Source organism: Cucurbita pepo, chromosome LG08, assembly GCF_002806865.2.
Source record: "Cucurbita pepo subsp. pepo cultivar mu-cu-16 chromosome LG08, ASM280686v2, whole genome shotgun sequence".
Classification (NCBI taxonomy): Eukaryota; Viridiplantae; Streptophyta; class Magnoliopsida; order Cucurbitales; family Cucurbitaceae; genus Cucurbita; species Cucurbita pepo.
The window spans coordinates 6,170,082-6,182,353 of NC_036645.1; the positions used below are offsets into that span (position 1 = coordinate 6,170,082).

At 35.4% G+C, this 12,272-nt stretch overlaps 2 protein-coding genes across 2 annotated transcripts; both read right to left on the reverse strand.

The window, feature by feature from the left end:
- Positions 1–108: 108 nt before the first annotated feature.
- Positions 109–2,058, reverse strand: LOC111800131 (AT-hook motif nuclear-localized protein 1-like). The gene is made up of 5 exons (XM_023683718.1): positions 1,695–2,058; positions 1,031–1,098; positions 802–933; positions 552–713; positions 109–439 (listed from the first exon to the last, which is right to left on the reverse strand). Exons 1-5 carry the CDS (start codon positions 2,056–2,058, stop codon positions 215–217), a joined length of 951 nt encoding a protein of 316 aa, XP_023539486.1. The 3' UTR covers positions 109–214.
- A 2,452-nt stretch (positions 2,059–4,510) lies between these two features.
- LOC111801220 (serine/threonine-protein kinase rio2-like) lies at positions 4,511–9,838 on the reverse strand. Its single transcript, XM_023685247.1, has 14 exons — positions 9,352–9,838; positions 8,658–8,784; positions 8,510–8,556; positions 8,355–8,425; positions 8,162–8,275; positions 7,899–8,074; positions 7,721–7,809; positions 7,487–7,604; positions 7,193–7,266; positions 7,030–7,077; positions 6,486–6,652; positions 6,077–6,195; positions 4,943–4,996; positions 4,511–4,856 (listed from the first exon to the last, which is right to left on the reverse strand). The coding sequence occupies exons 2-14, from the start codon at positions 8,739–8,741 to the stop codon at positions 4,656–4,658; spliced, it is 1,362 nt and encodes a 453-aa protein (XP_023541015.1). The 5' UTR covers positions 8,742–8,784; positions 9,352–9,838; the 3' UTR covers positions 4,511–4,655.
- Positions 9,839–12,272: the final 2,434 nt, after the last annotated feature.

Genomic DNA, 12,272 nt, shown 5'->3' on the forward strand with positions numbered 1-12,272 from the left:
CCCAAATTATATTATTAAAATTTGATCCAACGTAAGCAAAATGGATTGGTCTATTACCTTCGTCCGGGTCGATGTCCACTAATTTTAAGGTATAAAGTTAACAAAATGTTCACCGAGTATAACACAAAAAAAAATGAATTTAGGACATAGGAGCTTGAAATATCAAACAAGATGAACAAGAGGACGAAGAGAGATCTTGGTACTAAAAATATAATTAACTTACGTTCATATCAGTTGGCTGACTTCTCAAATCTAGCCCTAAAGGTGACCAAGTTTCAGCACGGAATGATGACGTTGTTGTCGTTGTCGTTGTTGTCATGTATGACTTCAGTTCAACAGGGGATATCGGAAGAGCTGAAACCGGTAACACGATGTCTTGTTTCAGTTTCTTCGATTTTTGTTCATGTTGGTTCCCAGATATAAAGCTTCCTACTACCACCTACATTTTTCAAAGTTGTTAGGATCAAGAAATTTACAAGTTTAAGGACTAAATAAATACCATGCAAAAAGTTCATCATAAAACAAGCAGATAGAAACGGAGATATTTATACTTGAATAGAACTTGCAGCTACTAACAAACCAACAACTCCGCCACCAAAAACACGTCCGTCTGAACTCGCTAAGGAGACACTCATTCCACCAGTTCGGCTCCTAGCTCCTGCGTTGTCACTCGGCATGAACGATCCTGACAACGACAATATCTCGAACCGACCCTGTGAAGGAAAGAGGAGTATTTTAACCTATGGCCATATTTGCACTTCCTAAGACAATTACAAATTATAAAGTGAAAAAAAGGACAACCTCATATGTTAATGTTCCTCCAGAAGAATTCGGTTGACGAAGAGTGACGCTCGAAATCACACCATTAGCGGAGAGAATGCATATGGCTCGAGGCCCTTGTTGAGAAAATGAGAGAATCTTCATCGTTATGTCCTAAAACAACATAGTAAACATCTGATCGTTACCTCGAGAAATATAGAAAAATAACATTAACCGTTTAAACCCTAAAAAATTAACATAATTGAGTTACCTCACCAGAATTGACAGTGATGATATGAGGTGTAAAATTACCACCAACAGAGCAAGGTACCCATTCGGCTACCAAACCAAAAATAATCAAAGTCAATAATTAATAACATCAAAATCACTTTTTTTTTTTTTATTTTAATTTTATAATTTCATTGAAATTTTATTATTAGCCATAATTACTAAATTTTAAAAAAATATCTAACAATTTCAATAATTTTCAATTTTATATATAAATTGAGTTTAACGGGTTGATTAGTAATAAACCAAATCGCAAACGTATAAACTTTTCCAAATCTTTATAAAAAATATTTCATTCTCTTCACCCATTTCTGCCCTACATTCAAAATTAGGTGTGTTGGACGAAAGTTTAGAGAATGATCATGAGTTTATAATCAAAGAATACTATCCACTAGTATAAGACCATTTGGGAGAGCCCAAAACAAAGCCCGAGAGCTTATGCTCAAATTAGACAATATCATGTCATTTAGAGGGTCTTGCTCATCTAACATAGCAACCGAGTCATGCCTTAAACTAACCATACCTTAGACTAGTCATACCCTAAACTAGTCAGGATAACCATGCTTTAGTCTAGCCATGCCCTAAACTTAGTCAGGTCAATCCTATAGTCATGCCCTAAATTTAGTGATGTCAATAAGAAAGATTACCTAAACTCTCCCCTTCATATTTGGTTTTGCTCAACCAACTCGCCGGCCGCACTTTCCCCCGTTTGGCAGCCGAGAAATCAATCACCGCCGCCGGTGCCACTGCCAGTGCTAGTTCCGACCCTGATATTGCCTTCCGTGACAGCGCCGCCACATTCAACTTTCCATCCGGCCCATACTTCCTCGGCCTACCCCTCTTCTTCTTCGCCGCCACAGCCGCAGAACCTACAGGACCACCACCTTCCGGTACCGGAGCCGTCGTGTCGGGTCTCGAAGGATCTGACTCAGCCGCCACCGTAACCCCATTCCCACCATCCCCTTCTCGTACCTCCATACAGAATTTTCTGTAATCAAAACAAAACCCCATTTCCTTTCCAACCTCAATTCCTCCGAACACAATAAAAAAATTAAAAATAAATTAAAAATTAAAAGAGAAGAAATTAGAAGCTCCATTAATGGAGGGATTATGATTTCACCTGCAANAAAAAAAAAAAAAAAAAAAAAAAAAAAAAAAAAAAAAAAAAAAAAAAAAAAAAAAAAAAACAGTGAGACTGTTCCACTCGAACCTCTCCTCTGTGCTTGGCTATCACAATTTATGACCAAAAACAGAGAGACCTTATTTTTAATATAAAATCGTTTTATTATTTGCAATTAATTTTTAAATAAATTATTTCTAAGAGAACCTTAACTAGTTAAATTATAGAGCGTTATTTTTAAATGAATATAGATCTGGTTCAATAATTAATTAAAAAAAAAAGAATTATATGATTAAAATAACTTTATGTAAAAACAAAATTTAATAATTAAAATAAATTTTTAATGGTTAGGGTTTAGGGTGTAAAGTAAGATTTAAAATTTTAATAATAGTTAAATAATGAGAGAGAGAGAGGAAGAAATTCAATTATTGTAATATTTAAAGCATAATATAATAATTTATTTGAATTAATATATAAAATAATTAGGGTTTTGTATGGAATCACCTGTCTTTTTGTAATAAAAAAAAATTATTTATTTATTAATTATTATGACCAATATTATATAATATATTTATTTATTTACTCAAAAATATTTTTTTTACTCTTGGGTCCTTTTTTGAATACTGAAATATTTTAATTATTATTTTTGTACCCACTTGTTTCCTCCACCATCATCTTCCAATACAAAATTATAAAAAAAATTATTATAAATATATAATAATAATAATTTATTGTGTATTGAATAAATATATATAATAAATAAATATATAAATACAACCATTGACCAAGTAATTGCATAAAATACTTAGAAAGCATCTTGTTTTAAAAAATTAAATTTAATATTTTAATCCAAAAAAGGCATTAAATAAAACAAAGGAGAGATAAGAACCAAAGAGTTTTTTTTATTTTATTTATTTATTTATTTTTGAAAATTTTAATAGCATTAGCATATGGGTGAGAATTTCAATGCACATTTGCACCATTTTCTTTTCTTTTTTTAATTGTTTTTTTTTTCAACAACTAATAATGGCTTACATTATAATATGTATTAAACTTTTCATTTTTTTTAATCTAATTTCTTGAAAATAATAAATCAGAATATAATATTTGTAACATAATTTATGCGTTGTTATCTTGACTAACTTTTTGTCATGAATCATCCTTTAAAAATGGGTATTTTGGTAACTTCACGCAATTTAAATTTTTTTATTTTATTAACGGCTTATTATAATTTATAATGGTTGAAATTACTTTTTTTTTCTTTTTTTTTGGCCAATTTTGCCCCTCGTGTGAATGTTTTTAAAATGTTTAGTTATTAATAAATGGGTGTTTATTTGTACTTTCAACTTAAATAAATTAAGAGTAAAATAAAAAAAAAAATGAAGGCAATGTCCCCTTTTTTTTTTTTTTTTTGGATAAATTATTTTAATTTTAGGTGATTAATTTGAATTTGAATGAGCTAATTAGGAGATTTAATGTGAGTAAATTACATTTAAGTGAATTATATTAAGATAATTAATTTTAAATTTTAATATCATTTGATACACCTCTGATTAATTTAAGGTTGTTCAACTCGTCAAATTAGGGTGGGAGAAGTTTATTATTATTATTATTATTTTGGGTCAATAATTGAAAATTTTGACTTAATTTGAAATTTTTATTGTGTTAAATTACAACTGAAATAATTAATTACTAATTACGAGCTTTCGTAGAATATATCTCAATTAATAACTTCAAAATAAGTTACTAATTACGAGCGGCTCGTAAAATATATCTCAATTAATAACTTCAAAATAAGTTTTATTCATCTTCTACGCTACTAAACTTTATTTAACAATTTGATCATCAATTAAGTCTCTCTCGAGCTAGTGAGAAGATAGGGTCCCATTGTTCAAGTCTCGAAATTAACCCATAACGTAAATTACTCATCTATTTACCATATATGATTACATGGCGTATCATAGCTCAACTTAGCATGTCTTCACGTAATTCAATATCACATGGCATAACGTAACATACGTAGCTTTACTTGGCATATGGTAGAATAACAAAGCAAAACATAGCTTAGCTTGACACATATCTTTACATAACACATCATTTAGCATAACACAACATATCATAGTATAACATAGCATATCATAGCATAACATTACATATGACACGTGCAAGGGTCAGGGGTACATGTCATCATACATAAAATAATTCTTCCAACCAAGTCGATAGTGGAGAGTCACTTACTTGGTTGGCCTTGGCTAGAGTCTCAAATTATTCCTCAACTTGGCTCGAATGAAGATGTAAGGGCTAAGTGTAATTGGACCTAAGACTTTTAAGCGAAAATAGAACTAATTTAAACTTCTAAACTCTTAATCAAAGGTACGTGTCTTAATCAGTAATACGAATACGTTCATACAAAGTTCATCCCCGACACGAGAAACACAAAGAAGACTTTGTAGCCTAGGCTAAAACTTTTGAGTAGAACAACAAATGTTCACCACATGATGATTTGTTTATGAAGTTTTGAATTATTAGAAGACTTCCTACCCTTGTCTTTGTAGGTGTTTCTGGAGGCACGACCCTTTCTTCCTCCACCGCCACTGGCTGATGCTATGGCCCGTTGTCTCTGCTTGTTCAACCGTCTGTTCAGTTCTGTGTCATCACTTTCATCCCTTCCCTCACCATCACTCTCCCTCTGCAATGGAAATAAACACAAACACATACCAACTGTTACCTTTGCTCACCAAACTATTACCGAACCTACAAGGTTAGAAACAATACATCTGAATCTTCGTTCCTCTGACAATCTGCACTTTCATCACAGTTAAAGGTTTCCTGTGAATTACAAATAAAAGGGAAATAGATGTACATCAGCTACATTCTCAACAAACAAACAGTGCCATCCTCAAGTTGTTAAGAAACATTGCGAGATCCCACATCAGTTGGTGAGGAAAACGAAGCTATAACGGCCTAGATCCACCGCTAGCAGATATTGTCCTTTTTGGGCTTCCCCTCAAGGCTTTAAAACGCGTTTACAAAGGAAGGTTTCCACACCCTTATAAAAGGTGTTTCGTTCTCCTCCCCAACTAATGTGGGATAAGGGCGTGGAAACCTCTCCATATCAGATGAATTTTAAAAACCTTGAGGGGAAGCCCGGAAGGGAAAGCTCAAAGATGACAATATTTGTTAAGAGTGGGTTTGAGTTATAACAAATAGTATCAGAGCCAAACACCGAGCAATGTGTCAATGAGGAGGCTGAGCTTTGAAGGAGGTGGACACAAGGCAGTGTGCCAGCAAGGACGTTGGGCTCCGAAGGGGTGGATTAGGGGGTCTCATATCGATTGGAGAAGGGAACCAGGGCTAGCAAGGACGTTGGACTTCGAAGTGGGTGGATTCTGAGATCTCACATCAGTTGGGGAGGAGAACGAAGTTTTCTTTATAAGGGTGTGGAAACCTCTCCATAGCAGACGCATTTTAAAAATTTTGAGAGGAAACTCGGAAGGGAAAGTCCAAAGAGAACAATATGAACTAGCAATGGGCTTTGGCTATTACAAATGGTATCAAAGCCAAACACTAGGCGATGTGCTAGCAAGGAGGCTAAGCCCCAAAGGTAGGTGGACACAAGGTGGTGTGCCAGCAATGATGTTGGGCCACGAAGGGAGTGGATTAGGAGGTCCCACATCAATTGGAGAAGGGAACAAGTGCCAACGAGGACGCTGGGCTCCGAAGGGGGTGGATTGTGAGATTCCACATCGGTTGAGGAGAATGAAGCATCAAGGGTGTGAAAACTTCTCCCTAGCATACACGTTTTAAAAACCTTGAAGGGAAGCCTAGAAGGGAAAGCCCAACGGGCTGTTACAAAGATCCTAAATTTCAAACTATGATCAGTTCGAATCGGAATGATGAGATGAATACCTCGTCTGACATGTGTAGATGTTGTTCCACCACATTGGTGTCCATTTCATCAAACTTGAAGCTTTCAGCTTCTTCATCGCCTGAATCTGCATCTCCCTCAATTCCACCTTCAATAAACTGCATGTCGTACAATCGCCAATAAGTTTAGAATGAACTGGTTAACCAATGAAGTCCAAATGGTTTTCTATACCTTTTTGTTGAGATATATTATTTATGGAATATATCCTAGATATTATATCTTAATATTCTTCCATTTATGGTTAGATTTATAGTATATTTTATTTTATTCTAGTATTTAATTATTTTATATTTTCCTCATTTGTACCGGCTTGTATCCTATTTAAAGGATATCAATATCAATGATAATATACACCTTCCCAATTATATTTTCTATCTCATTCTTAACACTTTTCAATGTCTTCCTGATCCTTTCGTGTGAAACCACTGGCAGCAAGCTCCTTGTCTAGACTTCCAGCACCTTTCGATATCGAACAAAAGCAAGGCCTCGCACCTTCATCATTGTCGATCTCTACATCATTTTCGTCATCCACGGTCTCATGGAATGACACATTAAACCTGAAGAGAAAGGAACTGAAAGTCTTTAGCATATCAATAATGTGCTCCACCTCAAGATAACATGCAAACCTACTAGTCGAGTTCTAACATGTCGTTCACATACTCGATTAAACTTGCTACGATTTAATCTAAACCTCACAAATCGTGTTGCTCGTGATGCTAACCAACTCCAGTTAAGAACGGAACGTAAAAAGTTGCAACAAGAACACAGAGACCATAACTGCACGATCTCGAAAAGCAGTATTAAATTGTTCTTTAGAATTTTCAATCTTGCATGCAAATTAGCTGAAGAGAAATTCCATGAGAAGTATGTAACATGAAAGCTTCAACTTCTTGTAACATCAAATATTCTTATTGTTTCTTACAACATCACTGACCTTTTCCTAAAGAATTTGAAGATGCATTCAACATCACGATCAAAATACCTGAAATTGAAAAACGAACGTCACGTAAAGCATAAGCTAATAGAAACATGAACTTTAGGATTCATATGATACGAGAAACACTGTAACCCGAAAAATCAATATTTGCACCGCTTACATTTGTGCATTACGATGCGAGACAGAAACCATTTGTGGAAAATCGATCATTGTGACCTTCTCATCATCATCAATCTATAAAACACAAGAAAAGAAAACTTGAACTACAATTAGATATTCGTAAGTTCAAAAAACGAACGATCATGAATACCCTTTTACGAGAAACAGCGATAATTCGTTTCATGGAATGAAGATGAGAAAGAGACATCATATATTAAGTTGAGGAAAAGACATCATCTTAAGCGAGGAAAAGGGACAATAATAGAACAGTAAATAGCATTGTTTCTTAGAATACCATAATGTTGAATTCGTTGAAGTCACAATGAATGAGTCCGTGTTCCGCTAGACGAACAACAAGACCAATGATTGTTTCAAAAACCACGTCTGGATTTTGTAATTGTTTTACCTGCACACTGCAATAAACCAAGAAGGAACGAATTGGTACGACATACAATCATAATATTCGTTAAAGCATACGTGCTCATCAAAATCTTTCATGACCCTACTAAACCAAGAAGGAAAGACGTACAGCGGATATCCTTCAACGAGAGACATAACGACACAATGCCTATTACAGTCTACTGCATTTGGAACAGGAAAACCATGTTCTTCCAAAGCCTATTATCACCAATGAAGCCTCCATCAATATCACGATTCACTAAAATACGTAAATACAATGGCAAAACAAAATCGATACAACAGAGCACCTTCATGAATGCATATTCTTTAAACGCCGCAAGCCGAGACAAGTAAAGCCAATTATAACTACTGCGATGCCTCAAATAATCACGCTTAGATTTAACCGACCTAAAAGAAATTCTACCAAGTCTATGCAACTTCATGGCAAGCACAGTGCCATCTTCTTTTGCAACCTCAAAAATATCTATAATCAACAATAGCAACCCAGCCAATGAATAATAACAGGACAAATAAAAACAACTTTTAAAGTTCTAACTAGCTAGAAATTTACCTGACTCTTTCCCAACACCAATTTGTCGACCTACAGCCACAAACACTCCACGGTTGACCAAAGTTTTAATTGCGAGAAAATCATAGCCAAGGTATGTAAGTCGAAACCCGTCATCTAGAAGAACACAAGAAAGATAATGAGATAGATTGTTTAAAATTTAGAATCCCCATACCATAAGTTAATAGCTACTCACATTTAGAAGAGTCGTGGTGCAATAACTTATATTTGAGTAAATTCTTCAAAACTTTGTAAGTGCCTCCATGCCTACACACACCATAGTACGACGTGACATTTACTAGAAGCAAGGGAAAGAAATATTTCTTGACAATATCAGAATTGAAGTCATACTTAAGAGAAGCTATACGTTCCACGAGTTCTGAAGGAACAATTTCATGCTGAAACAACAAAAATTACATTAGAGTAAGGTTCAAGGAACAAAATAAACTTAAAATGATGAGTGAAAGTTCCCTCTAGAGAAGAGAATATCAGTACATACATTCCGCATCCCCATCTCAACAGCAGTAAGAACCCTAAAATCATCTTTCGAGAGATAGCGCAACACGTTAACGTCAAGCTTCATCTTCTAATTTGGACCAAACCCAAAACAATGCTGAATAATCAACCTATAATATCATGCACAATAGGAAGTGGGCATCAGAAGAGCATAAATAAATCAATGAAATCGAAGTTGAAACAAGAGAATCAAAATGTACACCTTCAAACTTACAAAAGGAGAAAGAAAATAACGAACGATCAGCATTTTTCATCATGTTTTTCATTTATAACATAGCATTTCAGTCAGCTCACGAATTCCCATCTCAGCACTTGGCATAGCAGCAGTAAAGTCACTTAAATGGTTTTTAAGTCCAAACAAACAAGTTACAACTTACAATCTGTGAATCCTAGTCTCAAGAACAACTAGGACTTTAATTTAATAACTTAACTTACACCAAGAACGTAGAGGAAAGCTAAGGGTTTCTAACTCAAAGGTCGTCTATGGATCCTAATTGATTAAATCAATCTGCACCTAAGAGAGGTCCAAAGCTTAGGGGCTTCCTTAAGACTTCTAAGTCGAGACCAAAAAGGCTCTATAACGCAATGGGTATTCTGAAACTGAGTCAAAAACATTATGGGTTAACTCAAATCTCACTCGAAATCAGCCAGAAACCTTACTGGAAATAAATACTCACCTATCGGGCGTGGACAGTCGATCGGTTCAGCTTCTAAACGAGACAAAAGCGCCGTAATATCGCGCCGGAGATGACGCCACCACACACAGACGAAGAAGGAGGCTTGTTCGCGGCTAGGTCTGGTGTGCGAGGGAGGAACCGTCCGGCACTTGCAGCGAAAACGCGACGAAGAAGGAGAAAGAAGGCCTGACGAGCAGAGAAAGAGAGTCGACGCAGCCACTCACCGAACCTGAAGCTATTCGAGCTGGAAACGCCTACCCTAGCCGGAAAGAACAAAGAAAACTGCCGCTGGGTTGCCGCCTACCATAGATGAAGGAAATGCCGAACAGGGGTGGTCTCTGGTGTGTAGTGAAGAAGAAGACGATCGAAATTGGTGATGATTGGTTAGCCGCCGGCGTGCATGGGAAGGAAAAAAAGACAGTTGAAGACGGTGAACGGTGTAGCGGCTGAATCACGAATAGGGACGGAGAGGAAAGTGAAGAAAAAAAAAAAAAAGAATTAAAATTTAGGGTTTATATGTTTGAGGAATTTAATTAGTCCAAACATATTTTAGAACTCGAGCATGTATGATTGTTAAACGTTTGTTCGATCATGTTAGACATTTATATACGTACGAAATACTCGGAGGAGCATGTTATAGGGGTTAAAGACTCACGTATGCCCCTAAAGATATATGAATGAACATGAGTTGTTTCACATTTCCTTCGCCATAAAACCTACATTTAGGCCCCATAGGTATGTCGGGTTGACTCAGTATCAAGTAGGGATAATTGGGGAGTACTTGGTATACAAAGTTTAGTTGTCACCCACAAAGGGTCCCAGGGGTCGTATTGGGTATGCTAATGGCGAGCATCTAGTAGACAGATACTTATGGGGGCCATGCGGTTGAAGTACTTGTCTATTCATAGATCATGGTGTACCTCATAAATATGAGACTTACCCGATAGCCCATTACAAAGGCAATTTGACTCACACATAATTAGCACAGAGTTGATGACAAACTTTGGAAAACGAAAACATAGAGATAAGTATATCTAGAAATTATATATTATGGCCTCGAGGGGGCTAAGTATACACCCCTAGAGTAGGAGCGTATAGGGGTTTAGGTACGTATGAGCCTTCGTAGCTCGAGAGATCGTCACAATGATGAAGTACGACGAGAGCTCACAAGTAACGATCGTATAGGGGTTTAGGTACGTATGAGCCTTTGTATTCATTCCCTGTTATTCTTTGTTTTTACAGACAGAGGGTGGATATAACGATCGCTCTTCGACATTTCGAACCACGGTTTGCCATGCAGACTCAAGGATAAAAAGGTGATTAAAAAAATTTCTTTTATAAAGCGGAAGACACAAGTGAATTTAAAATTCTAAACGTACATTTAAAACCAAAATGACATAAATTTTCAAATTAAACATTCAAAATGATATTAAAAGCGACATGGGTGGGTGGAAAGGACTCGATCTAAGTGCCCCTCTTGCAGTCGCACGGCTGAGCACATCCCCGCCACAGACAATAGTCTACATTTCACCTAAAAAAAATACGATAATTCGAAATGAGTATAAAAATACTTAGTAAACAACTTACTTGTAGGCTCTTGTCGAACTTAACCCTACACACGGAAACTTAGGCTATGTGCTCATAACTGTCCCTAGTGATAACCAAACTGTGGCTTAATGTCGGCTTAATGTATGTACCCAACTTCTTTGAAGGTGTAATAAACTCTCAGCATACCTTGTTTCAAGGAGTTCACAATCCCTCTTAGGTTCACAGCCAAGGGGTTTTCTATTTTCTCTTGGCTCTAGGTTTCACGAATGTCTTAGGAACAATAACTACATGTTACTTCACATTTTCAGACTAGAATAGTAAACTACCTAGCACTACGTCACTCAGATTGGATTAGTAAAAAAATCATGGCTCTCTCCACTACACACCACCGATCTGAACTACAATAGTATACTCTTTATGACTACTGATATCCTCTATGGGTGACAACTAAGTCATGTGTAACAAGTAACCCTAATCTTTGTTGGTTAGTTCACGAGAAGGGGTTGGGCCTTATCCGCCCTACAAGGTACCTGGCCAACCCAAGGAGACTATGGAACTCATGAATAGATGCTAGGACCAAAATACGTGCTATCAACTCATAGCCTATGCAAAACCATAATTAAATCAATGTGAGTTCACAAAATCATGCATGCGAAAGCTATAAGACAATAAATATAATTAAGTGGTAAACTATTCACATTATCTAAGTACAATTCTTACACGCATTTCTTAGAAACTGGCTCCATAGAGTTATTTCCCGTTAATACAAAATTGAACTACTTCATCACTCTTTCTACCTAACTCCACGTGACGATATGTAATTCAAGACATCAAAAAACAAGTCGATACACATTTAACCCACTAATACATGAATGAAGGTTAATGGCTTTACGAGTTTGGATTAGATTCAAAGCCAAAATAATGAAGTGGGTACGATAATGCTTGCTTTAGTCATATGATTCTATCACACCCACTTCATTATTTGGGCTTTGAATCTAATCCAAACCATTGTTTTTCTCATTTTTATTCATTGATTCTTTTTTTTCTTTAAAAATTATTTATCCAAAGTAAAAAAAAAAGTGTATTATTTGAATTAAAGTTGGAATATATTTGAGTTATAAATGGCATGTTACTTTATTTAAAAAGGTAATTTAACTTGAAGGTATTAATTTTTTTTTAAATAATATAATCATTTCCTCCAAAAAAAAAAAAAAAAAAAANNNNAAAAAAAAAAAAAAAAAAAAAAACATAGAATAAATGCTTAAAAGATAATTTTTTTTTTTTTTTTTAATATTCTTACTTAATTCTCCATTCCATTTGATTCATTCCAAATACCAAGGAAAGAATATGTTCTAAATATTATTGCCATGTGT

What these genes read in the sequence shown, in the direction of transcription:
- LOC111800131 (XM_023683718.1), bottom strand. Translation starts at nt 2,058, where the DNA reads ATGGGGTTTTGTTTTGATTACAGAAAATTCTGTATGGAGGTACGAGAA. An exon ending in ATATGAAGGGGAGAGTTTAG is followed by an intron (nt 1,099 to 1,694) that starts GTAATCTTTCTT and finishes TTGGTTTGGTAG; the next exon opens with CCGAATGGGTACCTTGCTCT. An exon ending in GAGGAACATTAACATATGAG is followed by an intron (nt 714 to 801) that starts GTTGTCCTTTTT and finishes TTTCCTTCACAG; the next exon opens with GGTCGGTTCGAGATATTGTC.
- LOC111801220 (XM_023685247.1), bottom strand. Translation starts at nt 8,741, where the DNA reads ATGAAGCTTGACGTTAACGTGTTGCGCTATCTCTCGAAAGATGATTTT. An exon ending in AAGAATATGCATTCATGAAG is followed by an intron (nt 7,810 to 7,898) that starts GTGCTCTGTTGT and finishes TGGTGATAATAG; the next exon opens with GCTTTGGAAGAACATGGTTT. An exon ending in TCGCATCGTAATGCACAAAT is followed by an intron (nt 7,078 to 7,192) that starts GTAAGCGGTGCA and finishes TTTCAATTTCAG; the next exon opens with GTATTTTGATCGTGATGTTG.